This window comes from Saimiri boliviensis, chromosome 1 (assembly GCF_048565385.1).
Source record: "Saimiri boliviensis isolate mSaiBol1 chromosome 1, mSaiBol1.pri, whole genome shotgun sequence".
NCBI lineage: Eukaryota > Metazoa > Chordata > Mammalia > Primates > Cebidae > Saimiri > Saimiri boliviensis.
The window spans coordinates 63,119,494-63,131,741 of NC_133449.1; the positions used below are offsets into that span (position 1 = coordinate 63,119,494).

Genomic DNA, 12,248 nt, shown 5'->3' on the forward strand with positions numbered 1-12,248 from the left:
CCTCCAGGATCCTGTTGCAGCGCTGTGAGTCACAGAGCTTCCTGTTCTTCCAGTTCTCACTCTCAGCTGCATCAAGTTACAGCCACACAGACCTTAGGCAGCAGCACCTGTCCGGGGTCCAGGAGCTAAGCATTTGGGACACCCAGCCCTGGGTCCTCCTGTCCTCAGACATTCTGTTCCGACTACGGGGCAGCGGTGCAAAGGGGGAATATGTCCCAGATGCATGTGACCATGGCACAGTTCACCTGCCAACAGACACTGACTGAGCACCAAGTTGAATGTGCCAGGGCTGGGCCCTGAGGATACTGGGATAAAGGAGACACCAGCCTCTGCCAGCAAGGGGCTCAGTCTATTAGCAAGAGACAGATCGGTTAACAAGTAATTACAAACTGACAGTAAGGGCAGACAGTGGGTAGTTTCTTTTACAGTAATGAAATATAGATTTACAATCACTTAAATCACATACATCAATGTGAATCTGAGAAGTGTTGATCTTGAAAAGGTTAGAAATTTGTATGTGTTGGTCCCTCTGCCCAGAATGTCCCCTCCCCTTGTCTAACAAATTCCCGCTTACCCTCCATAGCCCAGCACAAATGGCCTCTCTCCAGTCATATCGGCAGCTATCTCAATACTGGAGATATAATAGGTGCTTAAGAAACCTTTGCTATGGGAACACCAAAGAGAAAAGTTGGAAAAGCAACTTGGTGAAGGGGAAGAGCAGACTACTCCTGACTGACCAGGTGCTATGTGTCGGACCTTGCTCTTCAGGCCTGCGCCCACCCTGTAAGGGATCCTGACAGTAGCATGGTTTCCTCCCAGTCTACCTGGCTAACCTGCCTAGGATGTTAGGTCCCCTAGAGGTCAGACTCCACCTAGCCCTGGACAGGCCCAGGCCAGGGACCAGAATCTGCCCCTGAACCTCTTGCCCCACAGTGGCATCTGAACTCCCCACTCCTGTCTGCTGCCAGCGGTCCACCTGCTGGACCAAATGCCTCTGGGTCTGTCCCAGTCTGCCCAATCTACCCCAAGACACACCCACCGCAGGCAAGGTACCCACCTTTCCCTGCTTACCCAAGACAATCTCAGTTTACAACTGTGGCCATGGCATAACTATTGATAGTGCTTTCTTCCATTCTCAAAAGTGGCCCCATTTCGACAATTAATTAGAGCAGCCCCCTAAATACAACTCACTAAGTAAATCCTGCCTTTGCTTTTGGGAAACTGACACCTAAAATAATAAGAATTTATGCTACACAAATGTTTTAAAAAAAAAATGATGGGGATCAAGAAACTGGGTTCCAGATCTGGGGCTTATCCTATGTGAGTTAAGCTTGGGCTGGTCCCTTAGTACACATCACCTGGTTTCCTTAACTGTAAAACGAAGGGTTTGTTTGGACTACATGGTCCCAAAGGTCCCTTCCCAGATGATACCTGACTCATAACCCCATGAAACTGAAACATAATTTACCATTTCCAGTTGTCCCAGCAGCTTTGTGCTAGGGGTTGAGGGCACTGGCTCTGGAGTCAGGTTGCCTGGGTCTGGATTCTGGCTTGCCCTGGGGTGAGGTTCTATCTTATTCTGTGCCTGGTCTCTTCATCTGAGTAATAGATAATAACAGGGCCTACCTGGAGGGCAGCTTAAGGGCAGCCTGAGTTACTACACACAGAGCTGATAAGAGGCTACAGGGCTGGGCCGGGCGCGGTGGCTCAAGCCTGTAATCCCAGCACTTTGGGAGGCCGAGGCGGGTGGATCACGAGGTCAAGAGATCAAGACCATCCTGGTCAACATGGTGAAACCCCGTCTCTACTAAAAATACTAAAAATTAGCTGGGCATGGTGGCGGGTGCCTGTAATCCCAGCTACTCAGGAGGCTGAGGCAGGAGAATTGCCTGAACCCAGGAGGCGGAGGTTGCGGTGAGCCGAGATCGCGCCATTGCACTCCAGCCTGGGCTACAAGAGCGAAACTCCGTCTCAAAAAAAAAAAAAAAGAGAGGCTACAGGGCTTCACGGAGGAGGTTGAGACAGGAAAATTTGGAAGGAAGCAGGAAGAGGAAGTCCCTCAAATGGGAAAGAAGGAAAGTGGCAGCTTCGAATGCCCTCATTTAACCCTAACTAAAGCTGTCAGATGGTTCATCTGGCTTTATTCCTTCATCAGACAATATGTAGATACCAGAAGGAAGGGATGGGGAAAAAGGCCTTTTACAAACAAGGACCACCTCCAGGCATGCAGGCCAGAAATAGTGGAGAGGCAGGAAAGCTGGGTGGGTGGGAGGTGGGTGGGAGATGGGTGGGCCCCCAGGGCTTCCAGGGCCAGGTTCTCAGAGCCTGACACACTCTTCTGGTTAACACTGAGGTAAGATTTAACTAAGGCGGGAAAGAATGTCTGGGAAATGCTTTGCAATCCATCAGCAAACAAAATGAGTGACTGCCCCTAAAAGAAGGCAGTATTTTAGGGGAAATGAGATTCTCTGTTCACAGGAAAAGGACTAACACTCCTGACTCCTGACCCGTTCAAGAGGTGGGATGGAGTGAACGGGTCCACGTGCAGAATCCCCCGGGGCTTTGTCAAGAGCCCAGGGCACCCTGGTTCTGCCAAAAGTATGTGGGAATGGCCATTCCCTTCAGTGAAACTCCAGGGGTCGGTGAGGCCAAACCTATCATGGTGGGTCCTGTAACTCTTCAGCACAGGGTACTGCAAATGATTTCCCCTGTGGAAAGCCAGGGTCTGGGAGAGATATGAGGATGGGCAAACAAGTATTTAACTAAAGGCAAAGTACACAACAGAAGAAAACAAAATCCCAAGTAAGCAGCCTCAGCAACTGCCCTCTGAAGCCTCTGCTCTTCTCTGGCTTAGTTATTGAGGGAAGAGAGGCTAGGTTTCTCCAGCGAAAAAAAGCTGGAAATAACACTGTGATCATTCAGCACAGCTGCATCTCCCACAGCATCTCAAGGATGTTTCAACCTGAGGTGCACTAAAGTGCCAGGCATCCCAGAGACCTCAAATGGGGATGCCACCTCCCTAAAGGACCAGAAGAAAAGAAATTTAGAGGAAGGGCTTAAGGATGGATCTCCCACACCCAGGAAAGAGAAGGTTTTAGAAACCTCTACAAAGGGGTAGTATAGGGAGGATGCATCCTTCTTCCCTGGCTTCAGGAACTTTCCATCCTTCTGCCTTCTCTGTCCTCTGATTCAATCCAACATCAGACAAAGACACAAATGGGTCCGACACCACTTACTCTAAAAGGTCTTGGGAATTATCCAGGATAAAGCAGGGCCTCTTTTTGCTCCTGTCCAGGAAGACAGTGCAGTGGGACATCTCTAAGAGTGTGTCTCTCATGTACAGATGCTCCTCAACTTACAATGAGGTCATGTCCCAATTAGTAAGTCAAAAAATGCATTTCATACACCTAACCTACCACCAAACACAACATAATGCCTATTTTACAATAAAGTGTTGAATAGCTCATGTAATTTACCGAATACTGTACTGAAAGTGCAAAACATAATGGTTATAGGAATACTGAAAGTACAGGTTCTACTGAATGCATATCACTTTTGCACCATTGAAAAGTCAAAAAATCATTAAACTGAACCATTGTTAAGCTGGGGACCATCTGTGCCAACATTTAACACATAAAGCATTGGCTATATGTCAGGCAGTTCTCAGAGCTTCACACCTGTTAACCCTCTTTCTCTCTAATTCTTACAAGTATTCTATTAAAGTGTTATCCAAACAATCCTTGCATTTTATAAGAAGAACAAACTGAGGCCTAGAGAGGTTGAATAACTGGCCCAAGCTCATACCTGCGTGTTATGCAGAGAGCCAGAGTTCAACCCTAGGGAACCTGACTCCAGCTCATCAAATAGCCTCTCCCAGTAACTGTCAGGCTGTCCCTCGGTGGATGTCACCAGTTCCTCTCCTCTGCTCCCAGGCTCAAGTGCCTTCTGAGCTCCCATTCCACCGGCTCACATGCCTGTCTTGTTGGGAAGCCTGGCTCATGCCCAACCTCCATGGAAACTCCAGCAGCACCAGGGTGAGCATCTCCCAAGGACAACTGAGTAGACTTCTCTTGCTGGCTTTCTGGAGCACTTGTATGCCCACATTTTTCTGGTTGAGAACACAGAAACAGCAACTAGCTCCTGGAAGGGACTGTGGGCATCTGCAGATTGCTGTGGAGACCTCATCTTAAGTTCTTCTCTTGTAGAAGCCCATTTCCCACTATGATGGTTTCATGACGTGGCACACTGTTGAGAACTCAGGGCTCTGGTCCCAACTGGGGCTACTAAGTTGCTGTATGACCATAAGCAATACACCTGAAAACTGAAGGGGGTGGGGGCATGGACCATGTTCTTCTAAAGCAGTTTCTCAATCTTGACATTTGGGCCATGTAATTTTTTGTTATGGGGAGCTATCTTGTGCATGGTGGGATATTCAGCAACATTCCTAGCCTCTGCTCACTAGATGTCAGTAACACACACTCACCCAAACTTTTGTGACAACCAAAAATGTCTCCAGACATGGCCAAAGTCCACTGGGGGTGGGAAGGTGGGGAGTGTGCGGGGGGTGGCGGGGGACGGGTGGCAGCTACTAGTAATAGTTGAAAACTACTGCTCAAAATGAAGAGTTTTTAAAGACAGGCTTTGTCTCTGGAAATTTGAGTAAGGTGGAAATCCATGCTCTTTCTGATAAGCTGGAATAGCCCCTCACAGGAAAAAATTTAAAGTATCTGTCCCAAAATGTCAATAGCACCAAGGCTGAGAATACTGCTTTAGAAATAAGCAGACAGAGCCACTCCAGTGCAAGGAAGCATGGTGCGCGATGCACACAGTGTGATATGAAGACATGTCCAGTAAACTGTGGGATTTAATTTGCCACACCCCAAACCCCACAGCTTTCAAAAGGCAAAGAGAGACAACACACAGTGTTGGAAACAAACCAAACCTCCTGACTTCAAAGCTCAACGATCATAATGAGGAGTCTCTTATCAAGATTTGGTCTTTTAGACCGGAAGTATCTGAACAAAGGAAGCCAGTTTTCTGGGACTCTAAGGTCTTTCAGTTCATCAGATCTCCTTACTCCCACTGCCAACTGTGGTTTATGTTGCTCTGATTCCCCCTGGAAAAGGACCTCCAATTGCCCAAACTCCCCAGGGTACTGGAAAAGTTCAACTTTGAAAAGTGATGTTAAAAAAAAAAAAAAAAAAAAAAAAAAAAAAAAAAAAAAAGTTGGCTTTGGCAGAGCTCAGAGGGATGTTAATTCATTCAAAGGTAGAGAAAAAAGTACTTCTTAGTGCTCTCTGAAATAGAAGTTTGGCAATATAAAACAAAAGGATGGTTAACAAAAGCTACAAAGTATTCCTACCACCATCAGTTGTCTTCTGAGCAGAGAAAGGGACAGAGTTAGGATACCAAAATGTTACAAATTGAACAAATGGAGTGAACTGAACCTGTGAACGTCAGTTTGCCCAATGAAAATTAACAAAGACAAAAATAATCTTATTAGGGTTTTAATCAGCAATTCACTATCGATACTCTAATCTCATATATGGAGACTAATGGCACACAGTAGGTGTCCATTTTTGCTAAGTTTCCTTGAGGCCGCTAACTCCCATCCCAACCATGGTAATTCACTCTCTTTTGACTTAGATGGCCATAAATTATCTCTTCCTGGAGCCTTATGTCTCTAGACAACTGAGAAGTGTCTGGGTTTCTGTTTTCCACATCACACTCAGAGGGCCTGGCGCTCCTGTAGGTTCTTAAAAAAAACATCAAAATTCTTGGCTTTCTTGCTCTTGGGGTCTCTGTTCAATCCTTTTGCTTCCAAGATATTCCTCTCAAGCCCGGCACTAAGGGTCACCCCTTGCTCATACAGCAAGGAGTCTACACGGGCTATGTCTATTACAGGATTCCAGTGCAAATGCCACCAGTCTGTGTGCATTAAAACAATTTAGTCAACGGCCAGAGGTAAAAGCATATACTTCATTTTATTTCTATGGTTAACCCTGATTCTCATTCTTAAGAGACAAAATCCTGCACCTTGTATACTAATTTATCTCAATTAATAGAAAGAATCCTCTATCTCTCCACAGGCAGGACACACTGGCTTGATTGCTGAAGGACAGGAAATTCTCCTCCCTTTCTCTCTCCCTCTCAGGACCAGCCTCAGGCCATGCTTTGGATGACAGGATAACTGAGAACTGCCCTTCCCTCTAAGTGTCCACCCACATACCATCCCATCCCTTTAGCCTAGAACTAGGTGCCCCACCCAGCTCCTCTACTTCCTGCAGCCCTCACTTAGCTTATTTCTCCAGGAAGGTCTCCTCCTTCACTCTTGTACTCACTGAGCTTCTCACCAGCGGCCAGGAACTGGGGCGACAAACCTAAGAGTCAAGATTCTCCCTGCCCAAGGAGAATCGAGGAAGGAACCCAAACTGAAAACCACCAACTCTATCTAACATTATGGTGGAATGAAGCAAATGTCATGCAAGATTCAAACACACTTACGTCAGCACACTGGAGCAGGGGAAGGAGGCAGAAAGAAAATTAAGAGAGGAACCAGCATTTGAGCTGGAAGGGGTTAAGTGGAAAGAAGCCAAGCAGAGTTCAGGGCCACAAAAATGGCAAGGGTAAAAGGACCTAGCATGAACAGGCAGGACAGAGGAATGAAAGGATGGAGAGGAAGATGAGGCTGAGCCGGGGCGGGGTAGAAGTGGGAAGCAATAAAGAGCTGTAGAGGGCTCCTGAAAAGATCCAGTCTGGCTCCAGAAAGAGACTAGAAATAGGGACACCCTTAGAAGTCCTCCAAAGTAACTCAGAGACTAGTTGACAAAGCTAGAGAGTTGATGAAAATGAATCCAGGACTCTCAGCCGGAACAGCCAGAGGGTGCCAGTGCCACTGATCAAACCAACAGAAGAGCTAGCTCCGTCTGCGGCCATGCTGGGTGAGGGTGGTGTCAGCAGCCATGAGTGGGTACAGGCATGGGCCAGGAGCCTGCTCATGTTCCCCAGAGACAGGCAAGTATGTGCTCAAGAGCATGGTGCTCTAAAGCCAACTGCATGGCCTCAATTCCCAGCTCATACAGAAAAGCTGGTGACCTTGGGCAAGTTACCCTGGGCCTCAGTTTCTCACCAGTTAAACAGGGATGCTGATAACACTTGGTCTTTGTCTCATGGTATTGATTTGAATGTTACTCGGTCTTTGTCTCATGGTATTAATTTGAATGTTAATAAGCTGACATACCTAAAGAGCTTAGAACAGTGCCAGGTACACAGTAAGTGCTCTGCTGTCGCTCCTGAGTTCCAAAATGTGGCAAAAGTGAGCAAATAACTCTTATTCTCATCTCTAATGCCCCAAAACATGGTCTTGTCCATCAGGAAACAAGTGAACTCGCTGGGCAGGTGAACCCAAGCCTTCCATGTCATCAGACTACAACCCAGAATATGTAAGATGATGTTATCACAAGGGGATTTCAGAAGGGTCCACATCAAAAGGTCTTTTCAAAGGACGCTGAAGTTATACTCAATACTCATTCTTCTGTCTTAATTCTTCTTTCCAATGGCAGCTCAGAAAGATGGTTCCAAGATATTCTCTGAGTCCTTCTCTGCTTTCTTTCTAACTGCCATTGGGATCAAACAGCTTGGCTCACCTAAGCTGGGAGACCCAGGTTCTGACACCTATTGAGTTAAAGGCCTGATTCAATTCTGCCCCCATTGGTAGTTTAGAGGAAATACACCTAAGTGTCCTCAGGGACACTTCTCAAACTGACAGGTAAAGAAAAGCCTACAGGAATGACAGTTGCACACTGCTGTGCTTAATCATCGCAACTCCATAAAGTGGACAAGCCTGCAGTTATTACTGGCATCTTACAAAAAGAAACGGGCTGTCCAAAGAGGCTCAGGGTCCTGTGGTTAATAAACCACAAGAGAGGAACTACAACTCATTTCCAGATATCCTAGCTAATTCCCATTCCACTCTGGGAGCGGAGAGATGATCCCCATTCCAAGACTGAGAGCTGTATAAGGCCACAGGGGCTCCAGTACTAGTGCCCACCTCTGAATTGAGGAACAGTGAATTTATACAAGGATTCGAATGTCCTGGGTAATACAAAAAGAAGAACTCCCTGAGATTAATGATCCTCCACTGTGTATTTTAGGACTTGCCAAGAGATGATAGCCTTCCCCAAGAGTTCTTGGAAGTTAAGTTACCAAGATCCTGCCAGCTCAAAGACAAGTTTTTAAATAAACTGAATTAAGGTGCAGAGGCGGGGAATGTGAGGTTCCCGGCTGGGCCAGATGCTCTTTCTTAGGCAAATGACCCGGCTGAGGTGAGCGCAGGGCTGTCGGGAGCTGCGGAGCGCGAGGTGGGCACAGATAGGTCGAGGCCTAAGACAAGAAAAAGCTTGTTTTCGGAAGGACACAAATCTTAAGGAATTAGTTGGAGAATAACAGCCATTTACAAACTGTAAAACTCAAGTAAACCAACCGCCTCTGCTCGCTCCTCCAGACTGAGGCTGAGTAACTCCCGCTTTTCTTGGAGGTTCACCTGCCATCACTACATCAAGGTGCCTGCCTCCTATGCCCTCGGAACCTCCAGAATGGGAGTACGAGCAGGTTGTCGCGCAGAACGATAACGTCAAGACATTTTCCAAAAAATGTGTTCCCACCAGACATGGATATTTCAAGCATGTAATTGAGCAACGCTCAGTTGCCTCACGGCTCTAAAACAACCTCCCTCCCCCTAATCCCTTCCCAACTCGTCCCCTACCTCAAATCGTAGCCCAGGCCCCGGGCCAGGAGCCAATCCCCTAATCCCGGGCCTTTCAGAAACTCAATTCTGAGAGCGCCCCTAGCCCAGCCCGTCCCCGTCCCCACCCCCACGCCCCGAGGCCGGGAATGTGAGGTTCCCAGCTGGGCCCTAGGCTTTCTTATGCAAATGACCCAGCCGGGGTGAGCGCTCCGCTGTAGGGAGCTGCGGAGAGCGAGGTGGGCGCAGACAGATTGAGGCCTAAGACAAGAAAAAGGTCATTTTCGGAAGGACACGAATCTCAAGGAATCCAGGAATGCGGGGGATTGGCCCTCTCCGATTTTGCAGCAAACCCTCCCCGGACTCGGAGGCAGGCCCTGGGGACACGAGGCGGGGCGGTCCCGAGGCAGAGTGGGGGGGGCGAGGGTTAGTGGGGGGGACGCCCGTCGCCAAGCCTCAGTTCCGGGCGCCACAGTTCCGGGGAGGGGGCGCGGCAGGCAGAGCTCCTCTGCCCCTTTCCTACACCTTTCCGGGTCAGCTTCTCTCCAGGCCTATCCTCGCGGGACCGCGAGGAAAGAGGAGGGAACCGCTTGTCTCCTACACGCGGTCGGCCAGCGCTGACGGCCCCCGGCGGCTCCACGCGGCAGCGGAGCCGCCTACCGCAGCCACGGTCCTCCCCACGTGCTCTCGCCGGAACTCGCGCTGCTGAAGGGGGCTCCCTTCCACGTGGGCGCAGCAATCCCAGACTGCGTGTGGGGTAACCAGTCCCTCCAGTATCCGGGAAAAGGGGGCTGGGGGAGATAGCGTGAGCGCGTGCCGGAGCTCTGGGAGGGAGGGCTCCAGGCGGAGCGCGACCCCCGCTCCCCGCCGGCGCGCACTCTCCGGCCGTGCCTAGCGGACGTGGCTCCAGGCGCCCAGGAGTGTCCCGGCTGCCCAAACTTTTTCCGCGTCCCGGGCCCCGGGTGGGGAGGAAGCGGGTACCCGCAGGGTCGAGGAGGAGGAGACTCCCGGAGCCCACGCCACTTTGCCGGAGCCCAGCCCGCCGCCCTGCCCGCGCTGACTTACCTTCTGCACTTGATCGTGGTTGAGCTCCGTGAAAAAGTAGGCGAGCAGATGCGAGGCAATCATCCTGCCGCGGCCCGACGGCGCAGAGTTGGGAAACCGAGGCGGGGGCGCGTGCGGAGAGGCGGGCGGCGCGGTCCGGCCGCTTTATGGCGCGGCTCGGCTGCCTAGCGGGGAGCTGGGAGTCCTGGCGGCGCACAAAGAAGGCTAACGGCGAGGGTTCGCCCGGCTGGCGGGGGGCGCGGGTCTCCGGGGACGGCGTTTTGGCGTCTCAACTGCTAGAAGGCGCCTCAGTACCCTCCTGGCGACGTGTCGGGTTGTCCCACGTCAAGGCGCTAACTTCGGCCACAGGCTCACTGAGCCTCAACTTAAGAATCGCAGCCCGGCTCCACTTGGGCAATGGGACCTCTCGGCTCACACGCGCGTGGCTCCCGCCCGCGGATCTTCTTAGCTGAGTGACACGATGCTGCCCGCGGCGGCCCAGGACTCCTGCGCAGGAGTTTCGTGCAACAATGTGGCTTATTGAGGGGCTGCCGGCCGCGGGCCTTCAGGTCGGTGACGTGCGCACGCCCATTGGCTGCGCGGGGAGGGTGTGTGCGCCGGCGGGCCGCCCGCCGCCGCGGTGCAGCCAATCAGCGCTCACTGCTCGCGGGCGCGGCCGCTCAGACACCCGAGCCGACAGCCTGGGGAGGCGCGACGGGGGCGGGGGGCGAGGGCGGGGCGCCTGAGATGGGACGTGTGGTCCGTGGCGAAAGGCTGGGGCGGAAAGGCGCATGAGCCACCGCCGCGTCAGCCTCGGCTATGGGTGGGGGGAGCGTGATCGCGGACCCGGGGTGTGGGGCGACTAGAAAAACGGGTCACTGGACCAGCACACGCTGTGTGCGAAGAGACACTGTCTGGCATCCGGGGATCGACTCCCACTGCCCAGTCACACGTCTAAAGCATCCTGCTTCTTACCTATTGTAGCACAGCCGGAAAGCGAGCCGCCTTAACTGCTGATCGCACTAGAGCAGGCAATACAAGAGTCGGCCCGTCCTTCACACCACTGGTAGGTAAAACCCACACCATGTGGGTTTTACTAACCCCGTTTTACAGATGAGGAAACTGAGGCATGCCAGGCCGTTAGGAGACTTGCCCAAGGCCTGGGCTCACACAGGTAATCCCAGCACTTCGGGAGTCCAAGTTTGGAGGATTGCTTGAGACCAGGAGTTCAAGACCAGCCTGGACGTTATAGTGAGACTCCCATCTTCCCAAACAAAAATAGATAAATAAATTAGCCGGACGTGGTGGCATATGCCTGTAGTCCCTGCTGTTCAGGAGGCTGAGGTGGAAGGATGGCTTGAGCCCAGGAGTTTGAGGCTGCAGTGAGCTATGATGATACCACTGTACTCCAGCCTAGGTGACAGAGGGAGACCCTGTCTCAAAAAGAAAAGAGATTTGGCCAAGGTCACATAGCTAATAAGTAGAGATGGGGAAGAGAACCCCTGTCCCTCTACTTTAAGGCCCTATTCGTTTCCCCCATTATCCCATGCTGCCTCTCTAAGAGACGGGGAAGTAGGAGGTGGAAAAGGAACATCTCTGAAGCTCTGGGACTGATAACGTGAATGAACTGGGGATGGTAAGTGTGAAATTGGATGATCTTGGATGTGGGATGGGGTGGGCGAGGGGACTTACCAGTGCTGAGAGGAGTGGGAACCCCAGACCCAGCTAATACTTGACACCAGACTCCAAATTTACACACAACACACACACACACACACACACACACACACACACACACACACCAGAAACTGGCAAAAATGAAATACTGACTTCAATACTGATTTCAGGAGACATGAGATTGGCACTGGTGGAGAATGGCGAGCCTAAGATTAGAAAAGGTTCAGAGAAGGAAGATGAAAGTCTGCCATGTTCTACTGAGGAGTTTTTCCCTTAAACAGTGGGATGCTGTCTGCAATGCATATAGGCTTAAAATTCTTATTATATAAGTAATCAATGCTCATTATTGAAAAATAAGAATATATGGATAAAAAGGGGGAAAACATCCATGATCCATCTAGCCTCTCAGCAAAACCTTTTTTTTTTCTTTTTTTTTTTTTTTTTTTTTAAAGCAGGGTCTCCATATGTTGCCTAGGCTGGTCTTGAACTCCTGGGCTCAAGCAATCCTCCCACTTCAGCATCCCAAATAGCTGGGATTACGGATGCACTCAGCAAAACTTGAGAACTATGTACCCTTCCAAATGCACTTCCTCAACCCTCCTTCCCTATACTCCAGACAGAATTGAGCTCAAACTGTGTTTGTCATAGTCATCATAATGACCTACATGTTGCCAAATCTTGCATCTCTTCTCTTCCCTGCCCTTGTCTTACGCCTCCTCTCAGTGATGTTGAGGACAGTTAATTACATCCTCCACCTGGACACACCTTCCTCACTCAGTAAGAG

The 12,248-nt window shown here is 50.4% G+C and overlaps 1 protein-coding gene across 1 annotated transcript in view; it reads right to left on the bottom strand.

Annotated features, from left to right (window-relative positions):
* HK2 (hexokinase 2) overlaps window positions 1–10,342 on the bottom strand; it is a 58,887-nt gene extending 48,545 nt beyond the window's left edge. Inside the window, exon 1 of the mRNA XM_039461288.2 lies at window positions 9,809–10,342. Within this exon, the coding sequence (XP_039317222.1) occupies window positions 9,809–9,871 (63 nt within the window). The 5' untranslated portion in view covers window positions 9,872–10,342. The remainder of the gene's footprint in view (window positions 1–9,808) is intronic.
* Between the last annotated feature and the right edge of the window lie 1,906 nt (window positions 10,343–12,248).